We start from the raw sequence: 24,357 nt of genomic DNA, 5'->3' as shown, positions 1-24,357 counted from the left end.
TAGGTTTTGCTGCTTTTCGAGGTTATACGTTATTATTATTATTAATTAATTATTTTATTAATTATTAATCAAATTTTGCAGTGACTAATGTTTATATCGTATATATATTTATATATATATGTATATATATCAAATATATATCTTATGTGAATACATGGGTACAAGAGTACGTAATCATGACCGTATATGTGCTCCCGTAGTCAGGTATACATAAGATATATAAGTCGTATATATATAAATATATATGAATATATATATTTATATCACATTAATTATCTTGCATAGACAAGGTTTATTATAAATAAATTAATATCTAGCCAACTTTATTTGGGAATTTCAATAAGACAAGTAAATGAAATTAAAGGGGGTGCCTTGTCATATAATAAAAGCTATTATCTAAGCCACAAAGTGTATTAAGTGGCACATAGCAAGTTAATAAAACAAATATTTGCACCCTTATTCATTAGCGCTATGCTCACTACATATTATTATTTGTTGAGTAAATCATAAGCTCTTAGCGGGCATAAGGAGAGAAATGGACTTAATGTATATTCAAAACACTTCATTATTAAATCAAAATGGAAAAGAAATATTTTGGAAGCTTCTATCATATGAAAAGGGAAAAGATATTTTCTCGGGCATAATTCTTGTGAGCCCGAGAGGCTTCTTCAGGAAGCCAAAATGCTAAATGCGTGAGGAGAATGCAATGAGTATGGCGTGACTCCTGGTTGTTTTGTGAATCCGCCTTGTATTAGGGCGTTTTAGCAACAAGGGAAAACATTTTTCAACATAGTTAGCAATATGGAAAAGAGGGATTCATCATTCTTACTCCTGGCAGCCATAGAAAGAGGGTTTTGTGCTCTACAAATTTCATTCTTCCCGCTGGACGTTTCCTGAATAGAGGGTTTGCAGTGTGGGAAGCATTTACCAGACATTCTTCATCTTAATAATCACCAGGTCATGATACCCTTCTAAAACCCTGCAATTTTATTCTTTACTCTCTCCATTGTCTCTTAAATTTTGAAATCTTAGTGGGTGAAATGCAGAAATGTATTTGTTGTATGTAATTTGCTTAAAGGTTAGAGAATTACTTGGAAACTGTATGGGGTTAAACCCTTCTGCAGTCTTATAAAGTATAAAGTTATTGTTTTCTACTTAAACAATTATTAATAACCAACATGATGTTAATCCCACAAATATTGAGTAGGGTTTTGGGTAGTTTGAAAATAAAAGGGAATATACATACTACATCTACCATTTTTCTGCTATTAATCCAAAAATAACTCTGTTCTTAGCATTTAAGAAGGGTTTGTGTAATGTCCCCTTTTTAGCGCAACATGATATGGGGTGTCATTAGCCTATTCTGACATGGTCCCGAAGGCTAACAAGGACATTGGTGGGATCCTGAGGTGTTTTGGCCTAGGTGTTTTCAGTTTCAGGCCAATCGGTGCTGCTCTGACAGGGTTTCTAGACACTTACTATTTATAGTAAGTTAGTCTCCAAGCAGTGACTTGAAATTTTTAGTGTTTCCCTGGTTGGCATAATTATCAGTAAAAAATATTTGAAGGCGACAATGATTTAAAGGGATTATCAACAATGTTTTAATATTTAACGATAAAGTGTAAAGTTAAATTAAATATTTAACTTTATCGTTATATTATAAGGTTGGGAATATAAAGTAATGTTTAAAATATTAAAAGTTCCCTTTAATGTGTACATTGTGGGAAATAATATTTTATTCTAAAATGTATTATCCCACATTTAGGAAATGAAGTGTTTGCATCCAGGAAGAAGATATAAATTGAGGTTGCGAGCTCTCTTTTGGGGTATGCTTGGATGAGATTAATGTCATGCTGTTGGATTTCGTAGAGATCTGATTATTGGGCTTGGAGGACGGAATCCCTCTTTGCTAGCATTCTCTTCGCTGTTGAAAGACACAGTCAGGAGGATTAATGGTGTTTTCATTCAGGAAACACATTGGGCTTCATCTGGTGCTCTCGCATGAAGTTTTTACAGGGGTTTGAAAGTGCAGATTTGAAGATAGTGATTTTGCTACAGTTCCGCGTGAGTAGTGTTTTGCTACAGTGCCGCGTGAATAGTGTTTTGCTACAGTGCCATGAATAGTGCTGCTATAGTGCATGAACAATGTTGGTATGAAGTTTACTTGTTTTTCCTGCTGATTAGAAGTTTGGAAGGCTACCATTACATCTGCAGACCACTACAACATTCAATTCCAAGTTTTTTCTATCATATTTTCATAACTAAGCATTGTAATTGTTGAATACAAACCTGAATAATTGTCGCAGCCCATAAGGCAGTTGAATGTGCACATTTATATTGCAAATCAGTATTTAACAACAAATAAGAAGTTTCGGGTTTTGCATATATTGTTGTATGTTTGTCAAGTGTTTGATAAAATGCCATGTTGATTATTAAGCAATTTAATTGATATCACATAGTAGTTTGCAAGTCTCTTTCATTGGAAAATAGGGGTGGTCATTTCAGTTTGAAAGATCTAAACCAGTTTCTCATACCTTTTCGATAATTCAATATATGTATATACATATATATAAATGTATGTATATATATTTTTATGCATATGTATATCTTTGAGAATGCACTTATCGTGTTATGCCAAGAAATCCTTATTATGGGAAATATTGTTGTCATACCATACTAGTCAGGGGTTTAAATTTTTCAGTAGAATAGCAAGTATAAGCCGGCTTAAAACCAGCAAACAGGGGGTCTATATTTATATATGTTAATACACTTCATGTGTGTGTTTATATCTATAAATATAGATATTTATATGTTGTTGACATACTGCAGGTCTATGTGTTAGATTTGCATGTATCACTTAGTTGAACTATAGACTGAAATAAAAATCTTACCCACAAAATCTCTGCTCCATCATGAAATTTGGGATATTATGTAAATTTTCTGAGTCCTTTTATGGAACTTCTAGTTAAACATTCTTCGCCATGTCTAGTTGTAGAATATATTCTCATTGATATGAAGCCCTTAGATTGGAGCAGCAGTCTTCTTGAAATTTGAGTTAATTTATTCAGAAACCCTTGAATAAGGCAGTTGTTAAGTTTGCTTTAAGTAATTTAAGCTCTAAACCTGAAGCATCTGAAAACACTTAACGTACATGTGAAGGTGCAGGTACAGGTACAGGTGTATACTTGTACATGTAGATTGACATATACCGGTAAGTATATACCAGTATGGTTTATAATTGGTAATACTTAACGTGTATGTGAAAGTATTTGTACATGTGTATCCTTGTACATGTACATTAACATGTACTGGTAAGTATATATCAGCATGGTTAATAACTGATAATCAGCAGGTTGAGATAGTAAAGATTTATAACCTTACCTCACAGTTAAGGAAGGGTGCTCTTCCTTGACCTTAATAAGAAGATTCCTTACCTCTTTAATGAGCATTCCAAATTTATCTAATACTGAAATAACATTAAACAACAGAATCAAACGATCTTTCTAATTGAGATTACCATCTCTAGTTAATGAAATTAACTAATACCCTAGCCTAGGAAGAAAGAGGGTAGAAGAGCACCGTTGTACTTTCGATGCAACTAGCATCACCATTGAGAGATTACTCTCAAGATGCCTAGGACAGTAGAGTCATGTCAGGCAAATTTTATATTCCATACTTATGAGTTGGATGTACAACTGGCGATTCTTATGCCCCCTATTTTCCCATGCCAGGGATTTAGTTGAACCATCACATATCATTGCAATCTTTAATGAGGAGAAATAAACAATAACTTTAAAAGTACTAGAGCTGATAACAAATGAGAATTTAAATAGACATATGGTCATAGTTCCTATATGAGTTTAGTCGAATTCATCTGACCTTAATCCATGCCGAGAAGGGTGTGATCATTGATAGTGCGTTAATTCGTGCTTGCAGTGTTAAACCTTGGCCAAGGTGGTGTTGCGTAATGCATGCATTCGTCTGATCATTAGTACCAGATACACCTCTAGTCAGGAGCGTCATACTAGTAGGGAGTTACCCTTAGTGTATGACCGACTAATGTGTGTAGGTCCTAACACCAAGTCTCAGATGGCATTGAGTTCCACTTCCCGTTACCTCCCTACGAAGGGCCGGGTCAATCCAGTTGGATATGGCACGGGGGACTAAATAGTCCGTGGTTGGGTGGACAAGTGGCCTAATGATACTTCCCTCCTCATTGGTATCTTGATAAAGTTATGAAGTTCAGAATGTTAGCATCAGTTGAAATGTACTTTGTTGGAACAAAATTAATTGCCTAATGATCTAGGTACACACTATTGGAGCCCATATACCAAAGGCCATTTAAAAAATCAAGTCTTTCTCTTCTTTGACTGAGAAGGTTGACATGAAGAAACTCCTCACATAGGGAAATGCCAATGTCTCCTTTGATCAATGGTCTCCATTCTATATCAACTAAATTAGCCAATATAAGAAGGCCAAGCATCTATAAATTTGCCTAGTAAAGTCAACTCATGATATTTGATAAGTAGGTCCATTGTTTCCCGCATGGGAATGTTAATGGAGGTCGGTCCTATTTTGGCACCATGTGTGAAGATTTATTATCCATTGCAAGAATAGAGAGATCTACAACAACCAAGGGAGTAGGAATACCCAAATCAGTCGCAACATTGTGGTATGATCAAGCAGCTATTTGGGAGGCAACGCAAGCAAGGACTAGAAGAAAAAATTCCGTTAGAAGTAAATGTCAAGAAACTTGAAATTTAAAAACAGATCAAAAGCCATACAAAGTGGAGAAATCTTCTAGATTTACCATGAACACAAGTCAGTTGATGCCCATAAAGGACAATAGTAGAGCTTAGCAAGGCTAGGTGATTGCTTGGCAACAGCAAAACCCTAAGTGCCCACAAGACAATGTTTTTTCAAGGCATCCATCCTATCTATTTTAAATGTTAATGTGCATGTGTGTGTGCGCACAGAACACCAGAAAAAAAAATTGATCCCAATTCTGTAGCCATCCCATACCTGAACCAACAACTTAGCAATTTCTTTCTTTCTTCATCACAATATGAATATGTTAGTTATGATGACGTGTTATTTTATATCATCCTTTTTCTCTTATATGTATCTGTCATTAAAAAATGTTTCAATTGTAGGTAGATGATTCTGTACTAGTATCACTAAAAATTTTATTTGTTTACTTTTCAGTATGCAGCTGCTGGGAAGGAAGGTCCTGCTCTTACTCTTGTGCATGGTTTTGGTGCATTCTGGGAGCACTATCGTGATAATATAATTGCTATTTCCAAAGGTGGTTATAAAGTGTGGGCTATTACACTATTAGGATTTGGGAGATCAGAAAAGCCAAACACTGTATATACAGAGCTTTTATGGGCTGAACTTTTGAGAGATTTTATTGTGAATGTTGTTGGTGAACCAACTCACATTGTAGGGAACTCATTTGGAGGTACTCTTCAAGTTATGTTTTCTTGTTGGCGCATCTTGCAAACTTGAGAATTCTTAACTAATTTGACCATAGAACCTTTATCATAATTTTATCTATGAATGTCTGAAGTTTTGATGCATGATCTTACAGAATATTTCATGACACAGGATACATCGCTAGTCTCGTGGCTCAACTTTGTCCATCATTGGTGAAATCACTAGTTCTCTCTAACCCAGCTGGTAAAGTGGTTCCAAACTACTCATCTGTAACATATTTGAAGGTAAGCCTAGAAGTTTCTGCTGGATATTCGAATTTGGTTCATACAATGAACTCTTTACTGATCTACATTCTAAAAAATGAAGTGATTCTTTACCCCACATGTTCTGACATTCAGTAATAGTGAAGAGATTTCTGTAGGACTATGAAACATATATTTTTATCCTTACAAAACTACAATCCAGTGATTTGGCATCAGACTTTTAATGATTATAAACTTTCTGGACAGTGACTACAGGACAATTGCATTGATCGTAAAACCTCAAAGTGGTTCAAAGTTTGGAGTTTCTCTATTTAAATACAGTTATTTTTCCAATAATGCACAAATTTCAACTTTAGATTGATTGATTAACGCACACACACACACACACACAGAGACACCTCTACTTGGATGATTTTTTTTTGGTCTATCTTCTGAGATCATAAGGAGTAAAATAATTATATAGAGATATCATCATACATGTCTATTACAACCAATGCTAGAAGCCTAGAAGACAAAGCATTTTCAATTTTACACCTATTTGCAAAGAGGCTAGCTCATTGTTCTAGATATAATCTGCTTTTCTAATTATATCAGGAAGGGATTAGCCTCCTAATGTTTTAGATGAGAATTCTCCTCTTTGAAGAATATTAGACCTTGATTTCCAAAGAAAAGATATTCCTGCAAGCCTCATAGTTTTCCATACCTCCCTCCAGAAGTCCTTGATCACTGAATTTCTAGTAACAAATGTCCCTTCCAACCTATAGGAGGTCCAAAAAGAATGCTAGTACTTTATTCAACAGGGATCCAGTTTCAAAAAGTTCTTAGCTGTTTTGGATTATTTATTTGATCCCAGGTATCAGTCATAATGCACATGCAGTTAGCTGATGATCCCTTAGTGCAATTAGTATCCGTTGATCTAATTTTGTTTATGCATGGTCATTTTGCTTGGTGTATCCAACTTCCTTTACCTAAGGTCAAAATAAGTGAATGTCAAATATAGTCATGATAAACCAGGCATGACTTAATAAGTGTCAAAGCAAGTAGAAGCTCTTCCTCAACCTCTAGTTGGATTTGCTATTATGCATGGAATCTCATCATACCCCACTTATATACAAGAGTAACCATGAATGCAGCTATGTGCAAATTTCTTGAACAAGGATAGAATGTCATTTACAAATTCCATGACAAGTCCTTACATTGTCATAGAATCTTTTTCTGGTGGTGTTTTCTTAATAACAAGGGCCTTAATGACCTGCTAGAGGGAATAGTCATGTTACTATAATGAGCCATAGTAATCTCCCACAACATGCATACCACATCATTTCAACATTTCCACTCTATTCAACAGTGCGTTCCTCAAGAGCCATGATAGATTCAGTCCCTTTATGACTTATGGCAACATGTATAATAATTAGATTCAGACCAATCATGACAAAAATGTATGTATTATAAGGGATAAATATTCTAACAGTGTATAATAATTAGATTCGGACCGACCATCGCAAAGATACCTACATTATAAGGGATAACATGTATAATAATTAGATTCAGTGTAATGTCCCTACTTTGAAATATAATTTAATAATACAAAATAATAATAATAAAATTAAAATACAAAAGAATAAATATAAAAATTAAATTAAAATATAAAAGAATATAATGAAAATTTGATTAAAGTTAATGAATGGTCAAAAGGCATGAAATGATAAGTTGTGACTCCCTCAAATGTGAGATATAAAAGGGAGAAGAGAATCTCATTTGAGGGGGGCAGAATTTGGAAAATGAGAAGTGCAGATCTGATTGTGGAAGGTTGTGTCCCTTTCAAAGGGCAGAAAGAATGAAGAGTTGCACTCTTTCAATAGGTGGTAATGGTGAAAGGGTGTGTCTCTTGGCAAAGGGCATGCATGATGAAGAGGTGTGACCTCTCCCTCACATTGGGAGATATAAAGGAAAGGAATCAAAGCATCCAGCAACATCACCATGGATTGGATAAGATCAGAACTGTTATTAAGTTACAGGCAGTAGTGTCTTTGTTCTTGGTGGTATGCATGGGGACGTGCTGAATATGTATGCTTAATATATGAAGCCTGATAATGTTCTTACGCAGAATTTAATAGTAATATTAATATGACTGCAATATGTATGACAGTCATACTTAATAGTAGACATCAAGTTTCCACAATCCATGAGATATTAATCTTGAATGTTTCCGGATTAGATTGTGTATGAGTTTTTTCATCAACGTTTTGGATCACACTCTGTGATCCATCATCAGGATGACAAATAGAGAGCATGCAGAAGTGAGAAGATGACCAACCAGCAGACCAAGTGAGCTAAAAAGAGGGAGGGAGGAGGCACAAGGATCGAGGAAGGCTGACAAGACCACAAAAAAGGAACAAGGAAGAGAACAAAACAAAAAGAAAGACAAAAAGAAAAAAAATAATAATAAAAATAAATGAGAAACAATACAAAAAACAAATAAATCCATAACAACTAACATAAAACAAGATAATAAGAAAATAAAGGAGAATAAAATAACAAACAATATATATATATATATATATAAAAGACACAAATCAACTAGACAAAGGAGAAGACAATAGAAACAACAAAGTAAATAAATTAAATGAAAACCAAAACAAATAAAACAGAATAAAATAAAAACAAAACATATATATATATATATATATATATAAAAGAATAAACAAGAAATAAAGAACGAAAACAAAAGAATAAAAAAGGGGGCAAAACATAAGAACCTATATATATATATTTGTGCTGATGTTTATTTTATTGTCTTCACTTGAAAAATCTCAAGGCATTTAATAGGCTCTCAAATGATGTTTGTACCTTGACAAGTGTCTCTTTGGTCTACTTGATAAGCTGGGTGGTGCAATGTTTGCTATTTCCTACCCTTTATTGATCATTCCTAGAGCACTTGAGTTGCTACATGTGATTCGGCTTCCTTGTTGTCTTTATTATGCTTGCAAAAATATTCACTTTTGCCTTATTGGGCCTAAAGGTGGTGGCATCTCTTTTATCTTTCTATTTTAGTAAAATTTTGCTTTTTTATCTCATTATCTTCTTAATAGTTTTCCTTACCAAGATTTTAAAAAGGAGCTTCTTTAAAGCTTATTAGGCTCTCAACAAGAACTCCACTTACGAAGTCCAAGGTCTCAATTAGACAGTCATTTATAATTTTAAAGATCATTTGTATATAGAATGTGTATCACATTAAGTCTCAATGAGAATGGCATTTTAACGGTCAGACATGAGAGAGTGAGGCTAAAGGCAAGGAGACCCATTATTGTACAGCATTGATCATTAGAAACGGGACTTTATGAGAGGTTCATGCTAGCCCTATTGCATACCCCTACATACATGTTCTTTAATATTAAGTTTAACATACAGGATAAGTCTTGTTATTTTCATAGTAGAAATTTAACTATTTTTTTTTATTATTGTCCTTTGAATTGCATCCAGTAGATGAGAGGAAGGCTGCCTTTCAACCATTTTTGTTTCTATGTTATAACTTATTTGATGTTTTCCGTTATATCCTTGTCTCTAATTAAAACTTTGGCATGTTCTATTTCGATGCAAATCTAAAATATTAACAGCTGATCATAAGCAAGTTTGATTTGAATCTACTATAATTATAGTAACTCTTCTTGCAATTGACTCATATGCAAACAAGAGAGTAATAATTTGTGAATAACTTATCTACAGTGTTCCAAATTTTAAGTATTTGCAGCACTAGGATGTTAAAAAAAACTATGTATAGCACCACGTTTAAAGAACTAGCAGAATGAAATATTTTGAATAGACAAGCATGTCCAGGTTATGATAGTCTACTTTGATATCCAATGCATTTTCTTATCAATTTTAACATATTTCAAAAAAAAAACAGAATTAGCTTGTTGCTAATCCTAACAAAATTACATATGGCAGGATTTGTGATGCTTCTGTAATCTGATTTATCATTTTTCTGTTTTTTTTCTGTTCCAGCCTAATCCTAATTCAACAGTTTCACAGTTGGGTTCTCGCTTTTTGCTATTTTATTTGAGGATCATGGCTGGAAGACTACTGAAAAAGTACTATCCAACGGTGAGTTTTCATGCTTGAACCTCCTGCAACATAGTTGATAAGAGCACATGATTAAATATAGAAAGTGATTAACAATATAATCAGTTGTGAACAGAAATAGCTATGAATAGCATATAATTTTGCTTCCTTTTTTTTCCCTCAATTCTCATCCTGTTTGAATAAGTTGGTTTTGGAAAACTGAAGGTTGACTGCCATTTATGGGCTGCTAATATGTACAACTTTAGGTTGGCCTAATGGTGAAGACCTTTGTACTCTAAAGTGAAGGTCATGGGTTTAAATCCAGAAGGAGGTAGCACTCTAAACCTCATTTGAACTACATATAGGATAAATTAAAAAATGATCCCCTAGTGGATGCTTGTATAAGGGGGATCTCATAAACTAAAATGGCATCTCCCATGGCAGTGACCTAAAAAACTTACCTATACCTTTGTACCTGTTATGTTGCAAACATACACACCCCATTGCAAATGGGGACCCCCACTTTTTTGTTTTAGTTTAGTCGTCTTTAGGCTTGGCAATGGTCGTAGTTGTTAACCTTTGCTTTTGAGAGGGGGTATCTTTTGTCAGTCCAAGATAAGGAGTTGAGGTCGGATTACTAAGAGATGTGAAAATTGTTAGTTGTCATCAAGCAATAAAGTTGCTGATGTTGTCAAAAGTTGTCAAGTTGATAAAATGTTGTCAGAGTGCAAGGTGTTGTGAGGAATGGGTATCAAGTGAGTAATGGTAAGCCTGCTTGTAATTCTATCAAGAATTGCAAGCACAATACCCTAAGGTCATTAACCCACCTCATGAGTGCTCTATATACTAGTGCAAGTAACCTTACAAAATGCACTCATCTCTAGCCATGTGTGTGCAAGCTTATGTGTCAAGTGCGCTCCCTTTTGTGCATGCATGCTTCTCAAAACCCGATCTCCTTTGTGCTGATCTGCCTCTTAAACCCACCCTATGCTGTGCAAACATTACCCCTATATGCGCTCACCTTAGGATGACCTCATGACGCAATTCATTGATCAAAGAATTGTCTAAGTTAGGATTCAGGGAGGCTTTATCTTGTTTGCCTTTGTGCACATCAGCCTCTTAGATGTGCTCAAGGCAAGTAAGGGAGTGGAGTGTGAAATTGCTCAAGGTCACTCCAAGGATCAAGTCACATGTTTATGTAGGGGAGGGTCTAATTTACACGTTTTTGTGCAAGCTTAGGTCTAGAACCCGCTCAATTTAATGCAAGGGCCCTTTCAAAATCCACCCTACTTTGTTTGTGCAAATTTGCCCTTAAAACCCGCTCTTGCATTGTGTTGTGCAAGCCACTGCTTGAAATCTGCCCCCAACATTTAGTGCATATGATATTATGAAGCCCCCAAGTGCGCTCCTCATGTTTGTGCAAGCAGGCATCTCAAACCCGCTATGCAAGGCTAAGCTTTAAATGTGCTCAAGGGAGATAAACTCAGACCTAAAGGCAGAGAATCAGGTCTAAAATCAGACCCTAAACAACACCAAAATCAGACAGAAAACCTGAAAATCAGACCTAAGGATATGAAAGCTCAGACATGAAAGATAGAAGGTCAATGAATCAGACCTTAAAGGCTTAAAATTAGACCTAATTCGCCAGTAGTAGAATAGGATTAAATCTAACTTGGTCGAATTGAAGATGTGTTGAGAAAGGCTGCACTAGACCTTCATTTATACCTTCCTTTTCAATGGTAAAATCAAGCACTTGTCCGACTTGAGGAGAGGGCAAGTTGAATGCATAAGGCCGACTTGTGCAAGGTTACCTATGAAATGCTCTCAGCTTTGGTGCAAGCCACCCCTCCAAACCCGATGTGCAGCCCAAGGGTTCATTTGCGCTCAAGAAAGATGAAGGATGAACAAAGTTTAATGAGGTATCAAGTTGGCCAAGGGGTCTTGACAAGCAAAAAAACATTTTAAATTAACTCAAGTCGGCCAAGTAAGGTGAGAAATGTATTGCAAGGGTGTGACGCATATAAAGGGGGGCATCAAGTATTCATTTTATCATCAATACACATACATTTTTTAAGGAGAAGACCTAGGCACACAGTATAAAGAGCAGACCTAGGCGATTTTGAGGATCAAAACTCAGATTAGGTCTGATTTACACAATTTCCACTAGAAGAAAATCATTTCCAGAATTGAAAATTCAAATTGGGGAGGGCTTTGAAGGGTACTAAAACCAACTTGACTAAAGATATATTGTTATATAGTAGCCTAATCTTTAATCTTTCCTATTGCCCCTAAGAAGGATTGAATGTGAGAATTGTTAGGGAAAGGCGGTATTAATACCTCGCAAGGTAGATAAGACCTGTGGTTGAATGGACATGTCCTGCATTATACAAAGGCGATGGATAAGGCCTGCGGTGGAATGGGCATGTGCTACATCATACAAAGGCATTGGATAAAGCTTGTGGTGGAATGGCATATGTTACATCATACAAAGGCACTACTTGTGAAAGATGGTTTTCTGGCGCCCTACTAAAGATACTTCCCAATCTCCACTAAGATTGATCTTTAGGGTTGATTAGGGATTAGACTTGGCTATGTTGATTATCCGTTGTATGATGTATGCTAACTGTTCCCTAGAACTAACAAATGCATAATAAAATATAATAAGTATGATGAGATGTGTTTAATTATTGGAAAATAGGCTATCTCCTAATAGTATTACAGAGTGCGATTGAAGACCTTTGGTTTTATTGTACCATTCCATTTCACATTACCAGATAATTAATTATTGTTTTTGTTTTAAATTTTTGAATTTAAGGGCATTCTTGTAGAATTTTAATTTTAAACTCTAAATTTGTAATATTGATTTTGTTTATTTTATTTGTTTTAGGTCTCCTTATTGACAAAATATAGTAGATGCCATTACAATTTGTAGGGCCGAGTTCAAAGCCCCTAATAATGAGGAGATAAAGGGCTCCATTTTGATTTGAATGGCACAATTAATGAACATTGTGAGATATAGAAGGGTTGCACCATGTGTTATAAATATCAGATCATTCCCATTGGTGTGTTATGTGTCTTTGGTATACATGTGAGAATGTTTGTTAAGTTATTGTGATTTTGTTATTTCCTATGCTATTGGTTCTAGTATGGATCCTGGTTTAGGTTCATGAATCTATCACATCTGTTATCGGGAAAAAGTGTATAGTTAGTAATGTTAATTATCAATAGTTAGTTAGCCGACGGGTAGGTAGTTGGAGTCGCGACGGTTGTGTCGCACCCCTTCGGCTGTCATATATTGTACCACCTCCGGGTGTTGGAGGACATGTAATATGTACACAGATATAATATGAACATCCTTTGACATTAATGGAAAGATTATTCTGGTACTTCTTTTGTATTTGCAGTGTGCATTACTGTTCGATTTCTGTATTCTTCCTGTTTACCCAGTGAGGTAAACATTTGGCGCCGTTGCCGACACGAACTCGGGACCAGGAGACACGGATGGCGCACAGACACAATGGGCCTACCCGTTGGTGAGGTGAACCCGGAGGTCGACGATGCCCAAACAGAACTCTACGTAGGAGAAGACACCGCGACGAGAGAATTTTCAATTCTACTCCAAGTAGCCATTCAGACCTACGTGCGACGAGAGGCGGCGGAGGCGGAAGTCCCACCAAGTGCCGTGTGGACAGCGTTGGAAGTGAGTCCGGAGGTAAATCGGTTGATGAACCATCTCCCCCGATTGCTAGCACAAGCATCGTTGGCACAACAAGCTCGCCTGGAGGAGATTGCCCAGGAAGAGCGACGCCAACAAATTTTGCAGCAGTACGAGGAACGGGAAGCAGAACGAGATGGCGCCAGGTCAGGGGTATTTGAACCGTGAGCCATACGGGGCGGAATAAAAAACACTTATTGTAATAATTATGTCATATTGTTGGCATAAACTTGTCTTCCACATTATGAATGAATAAAAGTATGCCATTAAGTATATAGAAAGCTGTCTGGGAATTAATGCCCAATACACTGAATAAAGACAAAAATAAGCCACAATATATAGATGAACGTGCAGTAGCCCAACGTGCCTTGATCCTTGAACAGCAAGCGGAAAGGCGACAGAGGTATAAGCGAAGAGAGGAGGAACGCTCCGAAGGGGACGGTGAGGCCAGCGGCCACCCACGGAGTCGGGAGGAGTTACTTGCGGAAACCCGCCGTAGGATAGAGTGTACCAAAACTCAGTTGAGGGATTTGAGGGACTTGCCACACACACCAGAGGCTAGGAAAACTCCAAGGAGTGGGGAGGAGGCAGGAGAGGGAGAAGACACCGGGGCTGCCAGGAGTGTTGGAGGGACACCGGGGCACGGCGGTCAAGCACCCCTTATAGGATCTGACCCATCCGGAGTAGGACAACAGCCACCAGTAGTAAAAAGACAAGGCATGGCACAAAAACAAAAACTTCCAAAGTTCCATGGGGATGGGAAAGAAGACCCTGTCCGCCACTGTCGCACTTGTGAAACAATTTGGGGAGCGAATGGTGTTACCGATGAGGACGAGTGGGTAACACAGTTTCCTGCAACCCTGAGGGGCGTAGCCATCGACTGGTTTTCGGATACGGATAAGGCTAAAATTGGCACATGGCCAGACTTGAAGAAGGAATTTCAAGCAGAGTTTCGTCTCCTAAGAGACGATAATGAGATCGTAGCCGAAATCTACGGCACGAAACAGAGAAAGGACGAGACTGTTCAAACCTACAGCCGGCGGCTCAAAGAGCTGCTAGGAAAGATGGAGAACCAGCCGGCAGACGGACTAAAAAAACGGTGGTTCGTGGAAGGTCTAAAGAAATCCCTTAGACGAAAAATGAAGATAGTACCTCCCTCTTCATACTCCAACGCCTATAACAGGGCAATGGATTTAGAAAGTGAACAGAAGACGTCCAAGAAGAAGAAAAATAAATCCTCGTCGGAGGATGATTCCTCTTCTGACAAAAGTGATAGCAGTGATGACGACTCTAATCGGAAGGTACGGGCTCTCCAGAAAGATATGGAGCGAATGATGAGAGAGATAAAGGCAACCAAAGGAAGCACAAGCAAGGGCGACGAAGGGGAGTTATGGTGCACGGACTGCCGTACCGATGGACACACCAAGGGGTCTTGTCCGAAAAAAGCATTTTGTGATATTTGCCAGATTGCCGGACACCTTACCAAGGAGTGTCCGTACAATACGAGGACCCGTAACCAACAGGTTCTCTTTACAGAACCATCTACGTCAGCCGGCATGTCCCAGCTGCGAGCAACAACGCCTCGTCTGGCGGCTATCGAAACAACAGGCGAGGAAGAGGTAATAATAACAATACGAATAATAGAAGCTGAATCCAATACGACGCTAAAGGGCGGCCGATGATACAATGCCGAGCTTGCAATCAATGGGGGCATTTCGCCAGAGACTGTACAGTGGAGGAAGCACCACAAAAACTTTGCAAGTGGTGCGGTCCGGGGGACCATGATGATGGCAATTGTCCCAAATCTGGCGTGAACCTGTTGAATGTAGAAACGGAGGATGTACTCGCCATAACAAGGTCCAAGATGAAAGCAGCCACTTATCCAGATCCCTGCACGGAAAAACGAAAGGCACTGGAGGCACGAGCGGAATTGGAGAAGGAGATGTCAACAAGCAAGGATGCACAGGGGCTTGCGGGTACTTCTTGCTCTGAAGGAGAAACAAACATTATAAACCAACTGTTACAGGTCGAGATACCCGTCAAAATGAAGGACCTCCTGGAAAGTATGCCGCACTTGCGAGCGACATTGTTGCAATCCGCAATGATAACCCCAGTAGGCCGACCAATACATGGCAAGGACAACCTTGGCGAGACAGCGGCAGACCCATTAACCCTGATGATCAACAATGGTAGACACCCAGCAGTGGTGGAAATGGGTATATTGGGCACCATCCTGACCGACACAATTGTCGACGGCGGGTCGGGAGTAAATGTCTTGCCAGAGGAAACATGGAAAAAATTGGGTGAACCTACTCTCTGGCCGTCCACCTTTAATTTATTGGGAGCAGACCAACACGGCATCAAGCCGCTTGGCACACTCATGGCGCAACCAGTGACGATCGGAACACAGCCGTTCGTCTTGAATTTTGTGGTCATCCCATTGAAGAAGAAGGGGTATGATGCCATCCTCGGCAGAGGCTGGTTGGTGGCGGCCAAAGCAAACCACAATTGGAAGAAGAACACCTTGTCCATGGAAAAGGTTGGCAGAAGGTATACCATTGACCTCAAAACTCAACTGGTCAGTGAAGAGTTGGCGTCAGAGTCAGAGTCCGACGGAGACAACAATACCGACGAAGGAAAACATGGCAGGGAACCAGATGACGAAGGCATCTTAGGAATTCAAGCTTGTTCTGAGGATGAGACGGATTCTTTGAAAGGGCTCTTCCATTGGCAAATGGAAGACTATGAATTATTGTATGGGTGCAATATGTTGGGGATTGAAGGACCTGACATGAACGAGTTTTCGCCAGAATACGGACAATACAAGGAAGGGGATGTCCCTATGGATGATGCACCAGTGCACCAGTTTGACAAAAGTAAGCCCATAAGATACGAAGAATCCGCACTTCAAGTTACAAACCTTGGAGAAACTTCAGAACAGAAAAATATTCTGGTCGGCGACGACTGGAATCCGGTCTTAAAGACGGCGGCGTTCAAAATCTTCACAGAATACAAAGATGTGTTCGCTTGGACGTATAAGGACCTCAAGGGGGTACCACAAGAACTTTGTGTACATCGGATCCCTCTGGTTCCCGGAGCCGTGCCCGTACGGAAGAGGCCATACAGGATGAACAAAAATTATGCGGCCAGGGTAAATAACGAAATTGACCGCATGCTTGAATCAGGGATTATCTTCAAAGTCCAGACGAGTGAATGGGTATCACCCATTGTGATATCCTTGAAAAAGGAGGCCGATCAGATAAGAATCTGTGTAGACTTCAGGTGTTTGAATGCTGTCACAATTAAAGATCCATTTCCCATACCATTCATAGACACCATCCTCGAGGAAGTCGCGGGTCATGAAATCTATTCATTTATGGATGGATTCTCCGGATATAATCAAATTTCCATTGCAGAGGAGGACAAATTGAAGACCACCTTTGTCGTAGAAGATGGCGTCTATGCATACAACCGGATGCCATTCGGGTTGTGCAATGCGCCAGCTACCTTTCAACAGATAATCCTCCATATCTTCGATAAAATGTCCGTAGGAAACTTCAAAGCATTCTTGGATGATTGGTCCATTTACAGCACGGAGGAGGCACATCTGGCCGCACTTGGCGAATGCATGGAGAGATGCCGACGAGCCCGCCTCGCCCTAAATCCCAAGAAATGCAGATTCATGATGCCTCAGGGCAAGTTACTAGGGCACATCGTCTGCAAGGCTGGACTGAAGACGGACCCTGACAAAGTACGGGTCATTGTGGAGATGGAGGCGCCCAACGATGTCACTGGCGTCAAGTCATTTCTTGGACACATCGGGTATTATAGGCGGTTTATTAAGAACTTTGCCCAAGTATCATACCCACTTGATAGGCTGACACGAAGGGGGGAGCCGTACGCCTGGGGGACGGCCCAAGAAGAGGCTTTTCAAGAGTTAAAGTCACGGTTGGTGGGTGCGCCAATCTTGACATACCCGGATTGGGACAAAGAGTTCCATGTACATGTCGACGCATCCAACTTCGCCATAGGGGCCACCCTAGCACAGGTTGGCAGCCACGGGCTGGACCACCCAGTGTATTTTGCAAGTCGACTCTTGTCAAACGCAGAGAGGAACTATAGCACGACGAAGAGAGAAGCCCTCGGCATGGTATACTCCGTCCAAAAATTCCGACATTACCTATTGGCGACACCATTCACATTTTATGTGGATCACCAGGCGTTGATGTATTTGGTGAACAAGCCAATCATCCAGGGGCGGATTAGTCGATGGCTGTTGTTGTTACAAGAATTTACGTTCAACATCATTGTCAGACCTGGCAGGAGCCATGTCATAGCCGACCAGCTATCACGGATCAAGTCTGGAGAGCCTGCCGAAGGCGTTAGCGAGGATTTTCCGGACGCCCATCTTTTCTGCATTGCCATCCTTCCTCATTGGTACACGTGTGGGTGAATACCTGTCAACGTCAAAATTTCCTAAGGAAATGTCAGCACGCGAAAGATGGAAACTTGTATTAAGAAGCCGAACATTCCAACTTATAAATGGCCTTCTCTACAAAATGGGACCTGACCAGATCCTACGACGATGTGTCTTGGAAGAGGAAATCCCAGGAGTATTGAGAGAAGCCCATGAAGGGGCCGCTGGAGGACACATGGGACCGGATACGATAGCAAGGAAGGTCCTACTAGCTGGCTTGTGTTGGCCGACACTGCATAATGACGCCAGAGAATGGGTGACAAGTTGTGATACATGTCAGCGTGCTGGGCGACCGTTAAAGAGAGATTTCATGCCACTTAACCCGTCGCATGCTCAAGAGTTGTTCGAAAGATGGGGGTTAGACTTTGTTGGTCCATTGAAACCGAGTCGCGCCCGACGATGTAGATACATTGTCGTGGCGACAGAATATTTGACCAAATGGGTCGAAGCGAGGGCTTTGGCAGACAACACCGCCGTCAGTACGGCGAAATTCATTTATGAACAGATTATCACCCGGTACGGAATACCTATTCAACTGACAAGTGATAGAGGGGGGCACTTTGTAAATCATATTATTCGACTACTGACAACCGAGTTCAAAATTTTTCATTCCCTATCAAGTCCGTACTATCCCAGGGCAAACGGTCAGGCTGAGGCGACCAACAAAATCATGGTGTCGGTAATTTATAAGTCCTGTGGGGTTGAAAAAGAAGACTAGGAGGAGCGTCTGCCGTCGGTACTTTGGGCGTACCGAACAACTTACAAAGTAACCACCGGGCAGACACCTTTCCAATTGATGTACGGCCAGGAGGCTGTGGTACCAGTGGAATTCATGGTGCCAAGTCTCAGAATCGCTATTGACAACAGGCTAGGCGACATGGAAAGCCTTCGAGAGAGACTATACGCCCTAAATAAATTGGATGAAAGACGGACGATGGCACAATGGGTGACAGACGTGGCCCAGCAACGCAGGAAATATTGGCATGACCAACACATTCGGCGGGCGAGGTTCACGCCGGGCCAATTAGTCCTAAAGTATAACGGACGGAACGAGATTAAGCCCGGCAAGTTCAGAGTGAAGTGGCTAGGTCCTTATAGGATCCGAGAGGTCGCAGCGAATGGATCGGTCAAGCTCTCGACCCTCGACGGACAGGAAATTCCAGAGGGCGTCAACGGGTCAAAACTGAAAGTGTATCACCAGAGGCTGGAGGCGCGCAGGAGCAGCCCGATAGGAGGCGCGCAGTCGCAGTCAGATAATGAAAGAAAATGAAAAAAAAAATTATTAGAAAATTTGAAAAAATATATATATATAAAATGGAAAAAAAAATATATATATATATATATATACGAAAAATTAAAAAAAAAAAAAAAAAGAGTATATATAAAAGAAAAAAAGAAAAACGACCACCGTACGGTGGATGGTAGGGGGGCCGAGCAAATCGAATTGACTTCGAAGAAGAGGGGGCGGGTTCAAGCGGGAGAAAGACTACCGGAAGTGGCTGTTCGGTGGCACCACAAACGGTGGGTACCACCGTGCAGTGGAAGCCGCCGAAGGCCGCGGGAATATAAAGGCTGGCCACCGAAGAGGTTTCTATCACAACGCCGCACATACCGAAGGGAAGGAACACAGTTGCCGAACCCCGCACCACCACGCCACCACGCGGTAAGGGAACCACCGAAGGGAAAACAAAAGCAGCCGAAGGGAAGGAAGAAGGAAGCTATCGTGCGGTGGAAGCGAGGAAAGGCGACTTCAGCTTCGTCGCTACGCGCCATTTGTTCCCAAGGACTAGCAAAATCGAAATAGCGGGATTCTTGGGTCATCCCAATTGGTTCAGAAACCACACGTTTCTCTGGATCATCGTAGCGTACTTCCACATATCCACTAAGGGGGGAGAAAACATATGCCTGTTATGGAATCCTGACAGTTGAAAAGGACATTAGCCTGATCCTAATTATCTTTCATATCTTTTCTTTCCTCTCTAAATATATCCTTGATTCCAAGAAATTGAAAAGAATTCATTCAATTATATAGTATGCAATCAATTAAATGCGGGTCTTTGAGGAGGAGGGTTGAAATAGTGAAGGCGCCGCACTGAGTACTTTCAGATTTTCTCCCAACAGGACCCGTGTGTGTAGCAGTTCGAGGAAAATCAGAATAAAGTTCCAAATGCCTAGATCCGGGTGATTGATGGAATAAACACCGGACATATCCCATACTTCTCGCCCCCACCGGCCGGCTGATGGAAATGGACTGACTACCGTAGATATTTGTGTTATTTCGGAAATAGAATTTTGTGCAAACACCGTGCGGTCAAAACGCACCGCACACAGGTACATCACCCCCGCACAGTCTTAGCTGCCCGGAGGCAGTTAGCCGCTTTTTTTTTCAACGCTACAGGTAAAATCAAGAATCAGTTACAGGAAACTAATGGAGTCTGCAGGAAAGAGGAATTGGAAAAAATGGTTGCAGGAGGGCAGCCACATGAATAAGGATACGTGAGTTCTTCCTTCGGGTGTTCGCATAGCCGGTAACACAATGCACGCCAGGCAGAAGAGAAAGGCACCACAGCAGCATGCCGCACGAGGGAAGAACGCATTGACCCCACAGCAGATCACCTTTGAGGGATTGAATGGGTCCGAATGCAGGAAGTGGTGGCAGGATACACCAGATGATGATTTGGTGAAGAAGAGCCTTCGAAAAGCAGGAGTGGAGTGGGCCGTCCGAATGCCTGTATTCGCTATCCGTGAGTATGAGGGAGTATTACGATTCATGGTTGATACCTTTGATCGCCATTCACGGACGAGTACTTTTGAATACCTGGGGAGGGATATCACGGTATCCTTCAAACCTGCAGATTTTACGAGAGTGTTTGGCATTCCAGGAGTACATGGCAAGAAGGTGGAATTGAAAGCTAAGAAGATGACGCGGGAGGAAAAAGAACATTGGATTAAACGAGTATCCCGAGACTTAACCACAGCAGAATTAGAGAGCATTGTTGATGCCACGAAGAGCCGTGGGATGCGTAGGTCCTTTGTCGCAGAGGGCCATTGGCGATGCATAATGGACGTCATCAAGAGCAGGTTGACAGGGTCTGGTAGGGCATCGGACATCGCTCTCCCGCAGATCATATTGATGAATGGACTTCTGAATGGCGTTGTGTATGATTGGGCTACATTGTTATCAGAGCGGATGTGCGAGTTCTTGATGATGGAGCATCGCACGTTTTACATGCCCCACTATGCCATCGGATTGTTTCTGGAGGCCACACGAGAAGTAGTACCGGAGGCAGAATTGGAGATACAGCCACAGAAATCATTAGCAGACGGTGAGCCTCCTATCATGCATTGGCGACACCTTGACATTGGCCACTCTTCCGCGAAGCGGAAAAGGATATTAGAGACCACCTCAGCAGAACCTGATAGTGGGCGAGAAACTTCTAGCAGTGTAGAGGACTCGGAGGATGAGGATGGCAGTAGCAGTCGGGCCACAGACGAGGGGAGGATGGAGCCCGCCGGAGAGCGAGTGTTGTTTTCACCACCCACACTCCCACTTGGCACACTTGTGGGGTCGTCGGCGGGTAGTACTTCGATTCCAGCATTTGGGCAGAGCCGCACGCCCGTTACACTCGGGCCCATGCAGTTGGCCGCATCACCTTCCACCATACCACCGCAGCAGGCTCGTGCACCAACCGCGGGACCGACTCCTGCAGAGGCATGTACTGACAGCAGGGCGGAGTCGTGTAGTCCACCGCAGGGAGGCATGGCAGAGGAGATGGTTGAGACAGAGCCTCAGGTGCGACTGGACGTTGTGGGGTCCGAGGCAGTGGTGACAGTTGCTGCCTCCTTGTTGGAGGAGCCCATCGCAGGACATGTTTCCAAGGGGGAGAGAGGGTCGGAGGTGTTGAGTGCAGCTCCATCGGTGGCGGCTATGGGGAGTTGGCTGACCCGAAGATTCCAGATGACAGTGATGCCACCCGTAGGAGTAGCTGTATTCTCACCTCGGCGAGAGCCTCCCACTGAGGTGGTGGATCTGGAGGATTCCTCGGCGGAGACGCAGGCACCAGCAGAGGGACAGGTGACTGGAGAGGGTGTTCCTACGGGGCCAGAGCAGGCGATTGCTATACTTGAGGGGGCGGGGGAGACACCATTGTGCCAGCAGGAGGCCGCAGCTATGGTCCCTGAGGAGACTTTTGAGTTACCACGTGGGTTTCCTGTACCTACATCGGGGCTGGATGGGGAGGATATTGAGGTTTACTTGGCAGATATGGTGACGAGGGGTCGGCGAGTGGTGGCCGCGGCTCAGACACGAGCTCTGCAGCAGGTTGTGGAGGAATTAGAGCAGGTCCTCCAGTTTATGCGAGACGGCTGTCCCGCAGCTTTCACTACATGTTTTGAGGCACGAGGGTGGCCAGTTATCCAGACGGATGCGATGTTGGAGGCTTGGAGTGTGCCTCAGCCCATCGTGGAGAGTAGGGTGACGACTCTCGTCCGAGAGATTGAGCAGGTTTACAGGGAGGCCTACTATGCCTTACGCCAGACGCAGCATGAGTCTGCGGTTCGCGAGGCTGCTCGAGTTGAGTTAGAGCAGGACATGGCCAGACAACAAGCCTCGTGGGCAGCCGAGAGATCAGAGTTGGTAGCACAGCTTGAGACAGCCCGCGCAGAGAAGGTTGCGGTGGACACCCGTCTTTCGGAGGAGCAGAGTGCGCGGAGTCTCGTCCAGCAGGAGTTAGATGTTGCTCAGGCTCAGTTGGTTCGCATGACAGAGTCCGCCGATACCAAGGAGAAGGAGCTACTGGAGGCTACGCTTATGGTGAAGACAGCCTTAGAGAAGGTGTTGGTGGCAGAGCGGGATGTGGCAGCACGCACCCAGCAGGTCTATGAGCTCCGCGCCCGCCTGGCGGCCCAGACACCCGCATCTCACCCTTCGACTTCAAGGACGCTTCCTCAGCCCCCTCCTTGACTTTATCTTGGTTGTATATTTATATTACATTGTCTCCATTTTGTTGTTCGTCGTCGGAGACGACTTCTTTTTTGGGGGGGATGATGTTATCGGGAAAAAGTGTATAGTTAGTAATGTTAATTATCAATAGTTAGTTAGCCGACGGGTAGGTAGTTGGAGTCGCGACGGTTGTGTCGCACCCCTTCGGCTGTCATATATTGTACCACCTCCGGGTGTTGGAGGACATGTAATATGTACACAGATATAATATGAACATCCTTTGACATTAATGGAAAGATTATTCTGGTACTTCTTTTGTATTTGCATTGTGCATTACTGTTCGATTTCTGTATTCTTCCTGTTTACCCAGTGAGGTAAACAACATCCTGTTTAATTTTCCTAATATCAAGACAATTTGATTATGTTAAGTGTCTTTTAAAATATAATAAAAATTTATGATAATAAATTATTTGTTTGTTCCCAAAGTGTGACAAGAACCATGACACTCTCTTAGCTGGGAGAGAGAGTATCATCGAGGAGAAGGTTTGAGCTAGTGGAGGCAACCTATCATGATGGAATCCACACGCTTCATGCCTTGATATTTCCATACATTGATCTTCACTTGCCATTGATTTGCTTACTTGAACATCTTCCATTGTTTCCTCAACTTACAATTCAACACACTCTTCCTTAGGTGCAAGGTATGCAAAGCTATCTTCAATTGCGATGCTTTGATCATCTTGCTCATTTGTGTTGCCTTCTTGTGCTTATTCCTTTCAGCATCCGATGATATTAAATGATGCTCATCTTTTGTTCTTCTATACTCGTTAGTTGCAAGAATTGCACTCCAAATTTTGTTTGTGATACATTCATCTGATGATTTTGGTAATCCATATTGGCATCTGACTTGATTTGTGGCCTCTTGTGTAATGTCCCCTCCTTAGCTAGTTCTGCTTACAAGGTTAGTCTATTAATGGTCGTCGTAGACTAACAGGTTGGATAGAGGACCCAAGCTGGTTGGGCTGCATTAAAACATGTCAAGAGGTTCCTTTCTTGATTTGCCAAAGCATTTAAGATAATCACTCCAGTTAAGCCACGTTGAATTTCATAATCTCTCCTTGGGCTGCTAAAAACACATTAATAATAGTAAGTTTTCACCTATCCTAAGTTCTTATTCCTAGAGAGAGAGTGAAAGGGGAAGTGAGAGATAAAAGAGTGACTTAAGTGGAAAAGGCATATAACATAAGGTGAGCGTTCATAAAGGGAAGAATTGAAAAGTGATCATTATTAAATTCATAAAATCTAATTTGGGGTGATAAGGTTGTAATGTCCCACCCTCTCTAGGACACTGAAATTTCTGAACAGTAGGAGAAGAACACCTGCTTGTTCTTTATTTAAATTAATAACATTGTATGTCTTTTCTTTGAATGTGATCTTTCAAAGTTAGATGTAAGTTGCAGAA

At 41.4% G+C, this 24,357-nt stretch overlaps 1 protein-coding gene across 2 annotated transcripts in view; it reads left to right on the top strand.

Moving 5' to 3' along the window:
* The window catches only part of LOC131060609 (uncharacterized), a 103,955-nt gene that overhangs the window by 62,783 nt on the left and 16,815 nt on the right, over nt 1-24,357 (top strand). Inside the window, exons 8-10 of one of the 2 annotated variants that reach the window (XM_057993916.2) lie at nt 5,206-5,461; nt 5,608-5,720; nt 9,705-9,803. In XM_057993916.2, the coding sequence (XP_057849899.2) occupies nt 5,206-5,461; nt 5,608-5,720; nt 9,705-9,803 (468 nt within the window). The remainder of the gene's footprint in view (nt 1-5,205; nt 5,462-5,607; nt 5,721-9,704; nt 9,804-24,357) is intronic. The other variant, XM_057993917.2, reaches the window with a different exon arrangement.

Source organism: Cryptomeria japonica, chromosome 2 (assembly GCF_030272615.1).
Source record: "Cryptomeria japonica chromosome 2, Sugi_1.0, whole genome shotgun sequence".
Classification (NCBI taxonomy): domain Eukaryota; kingdom Viridiplantae; phylum Streptophyta; class Pinopsida; order Cupressales; family Cupressaceae; genus Cryptomeria; species Cryptomeria japonica.
This window is presented reverse-complemented; position numbering and strand designations above follow the sequence as displayed.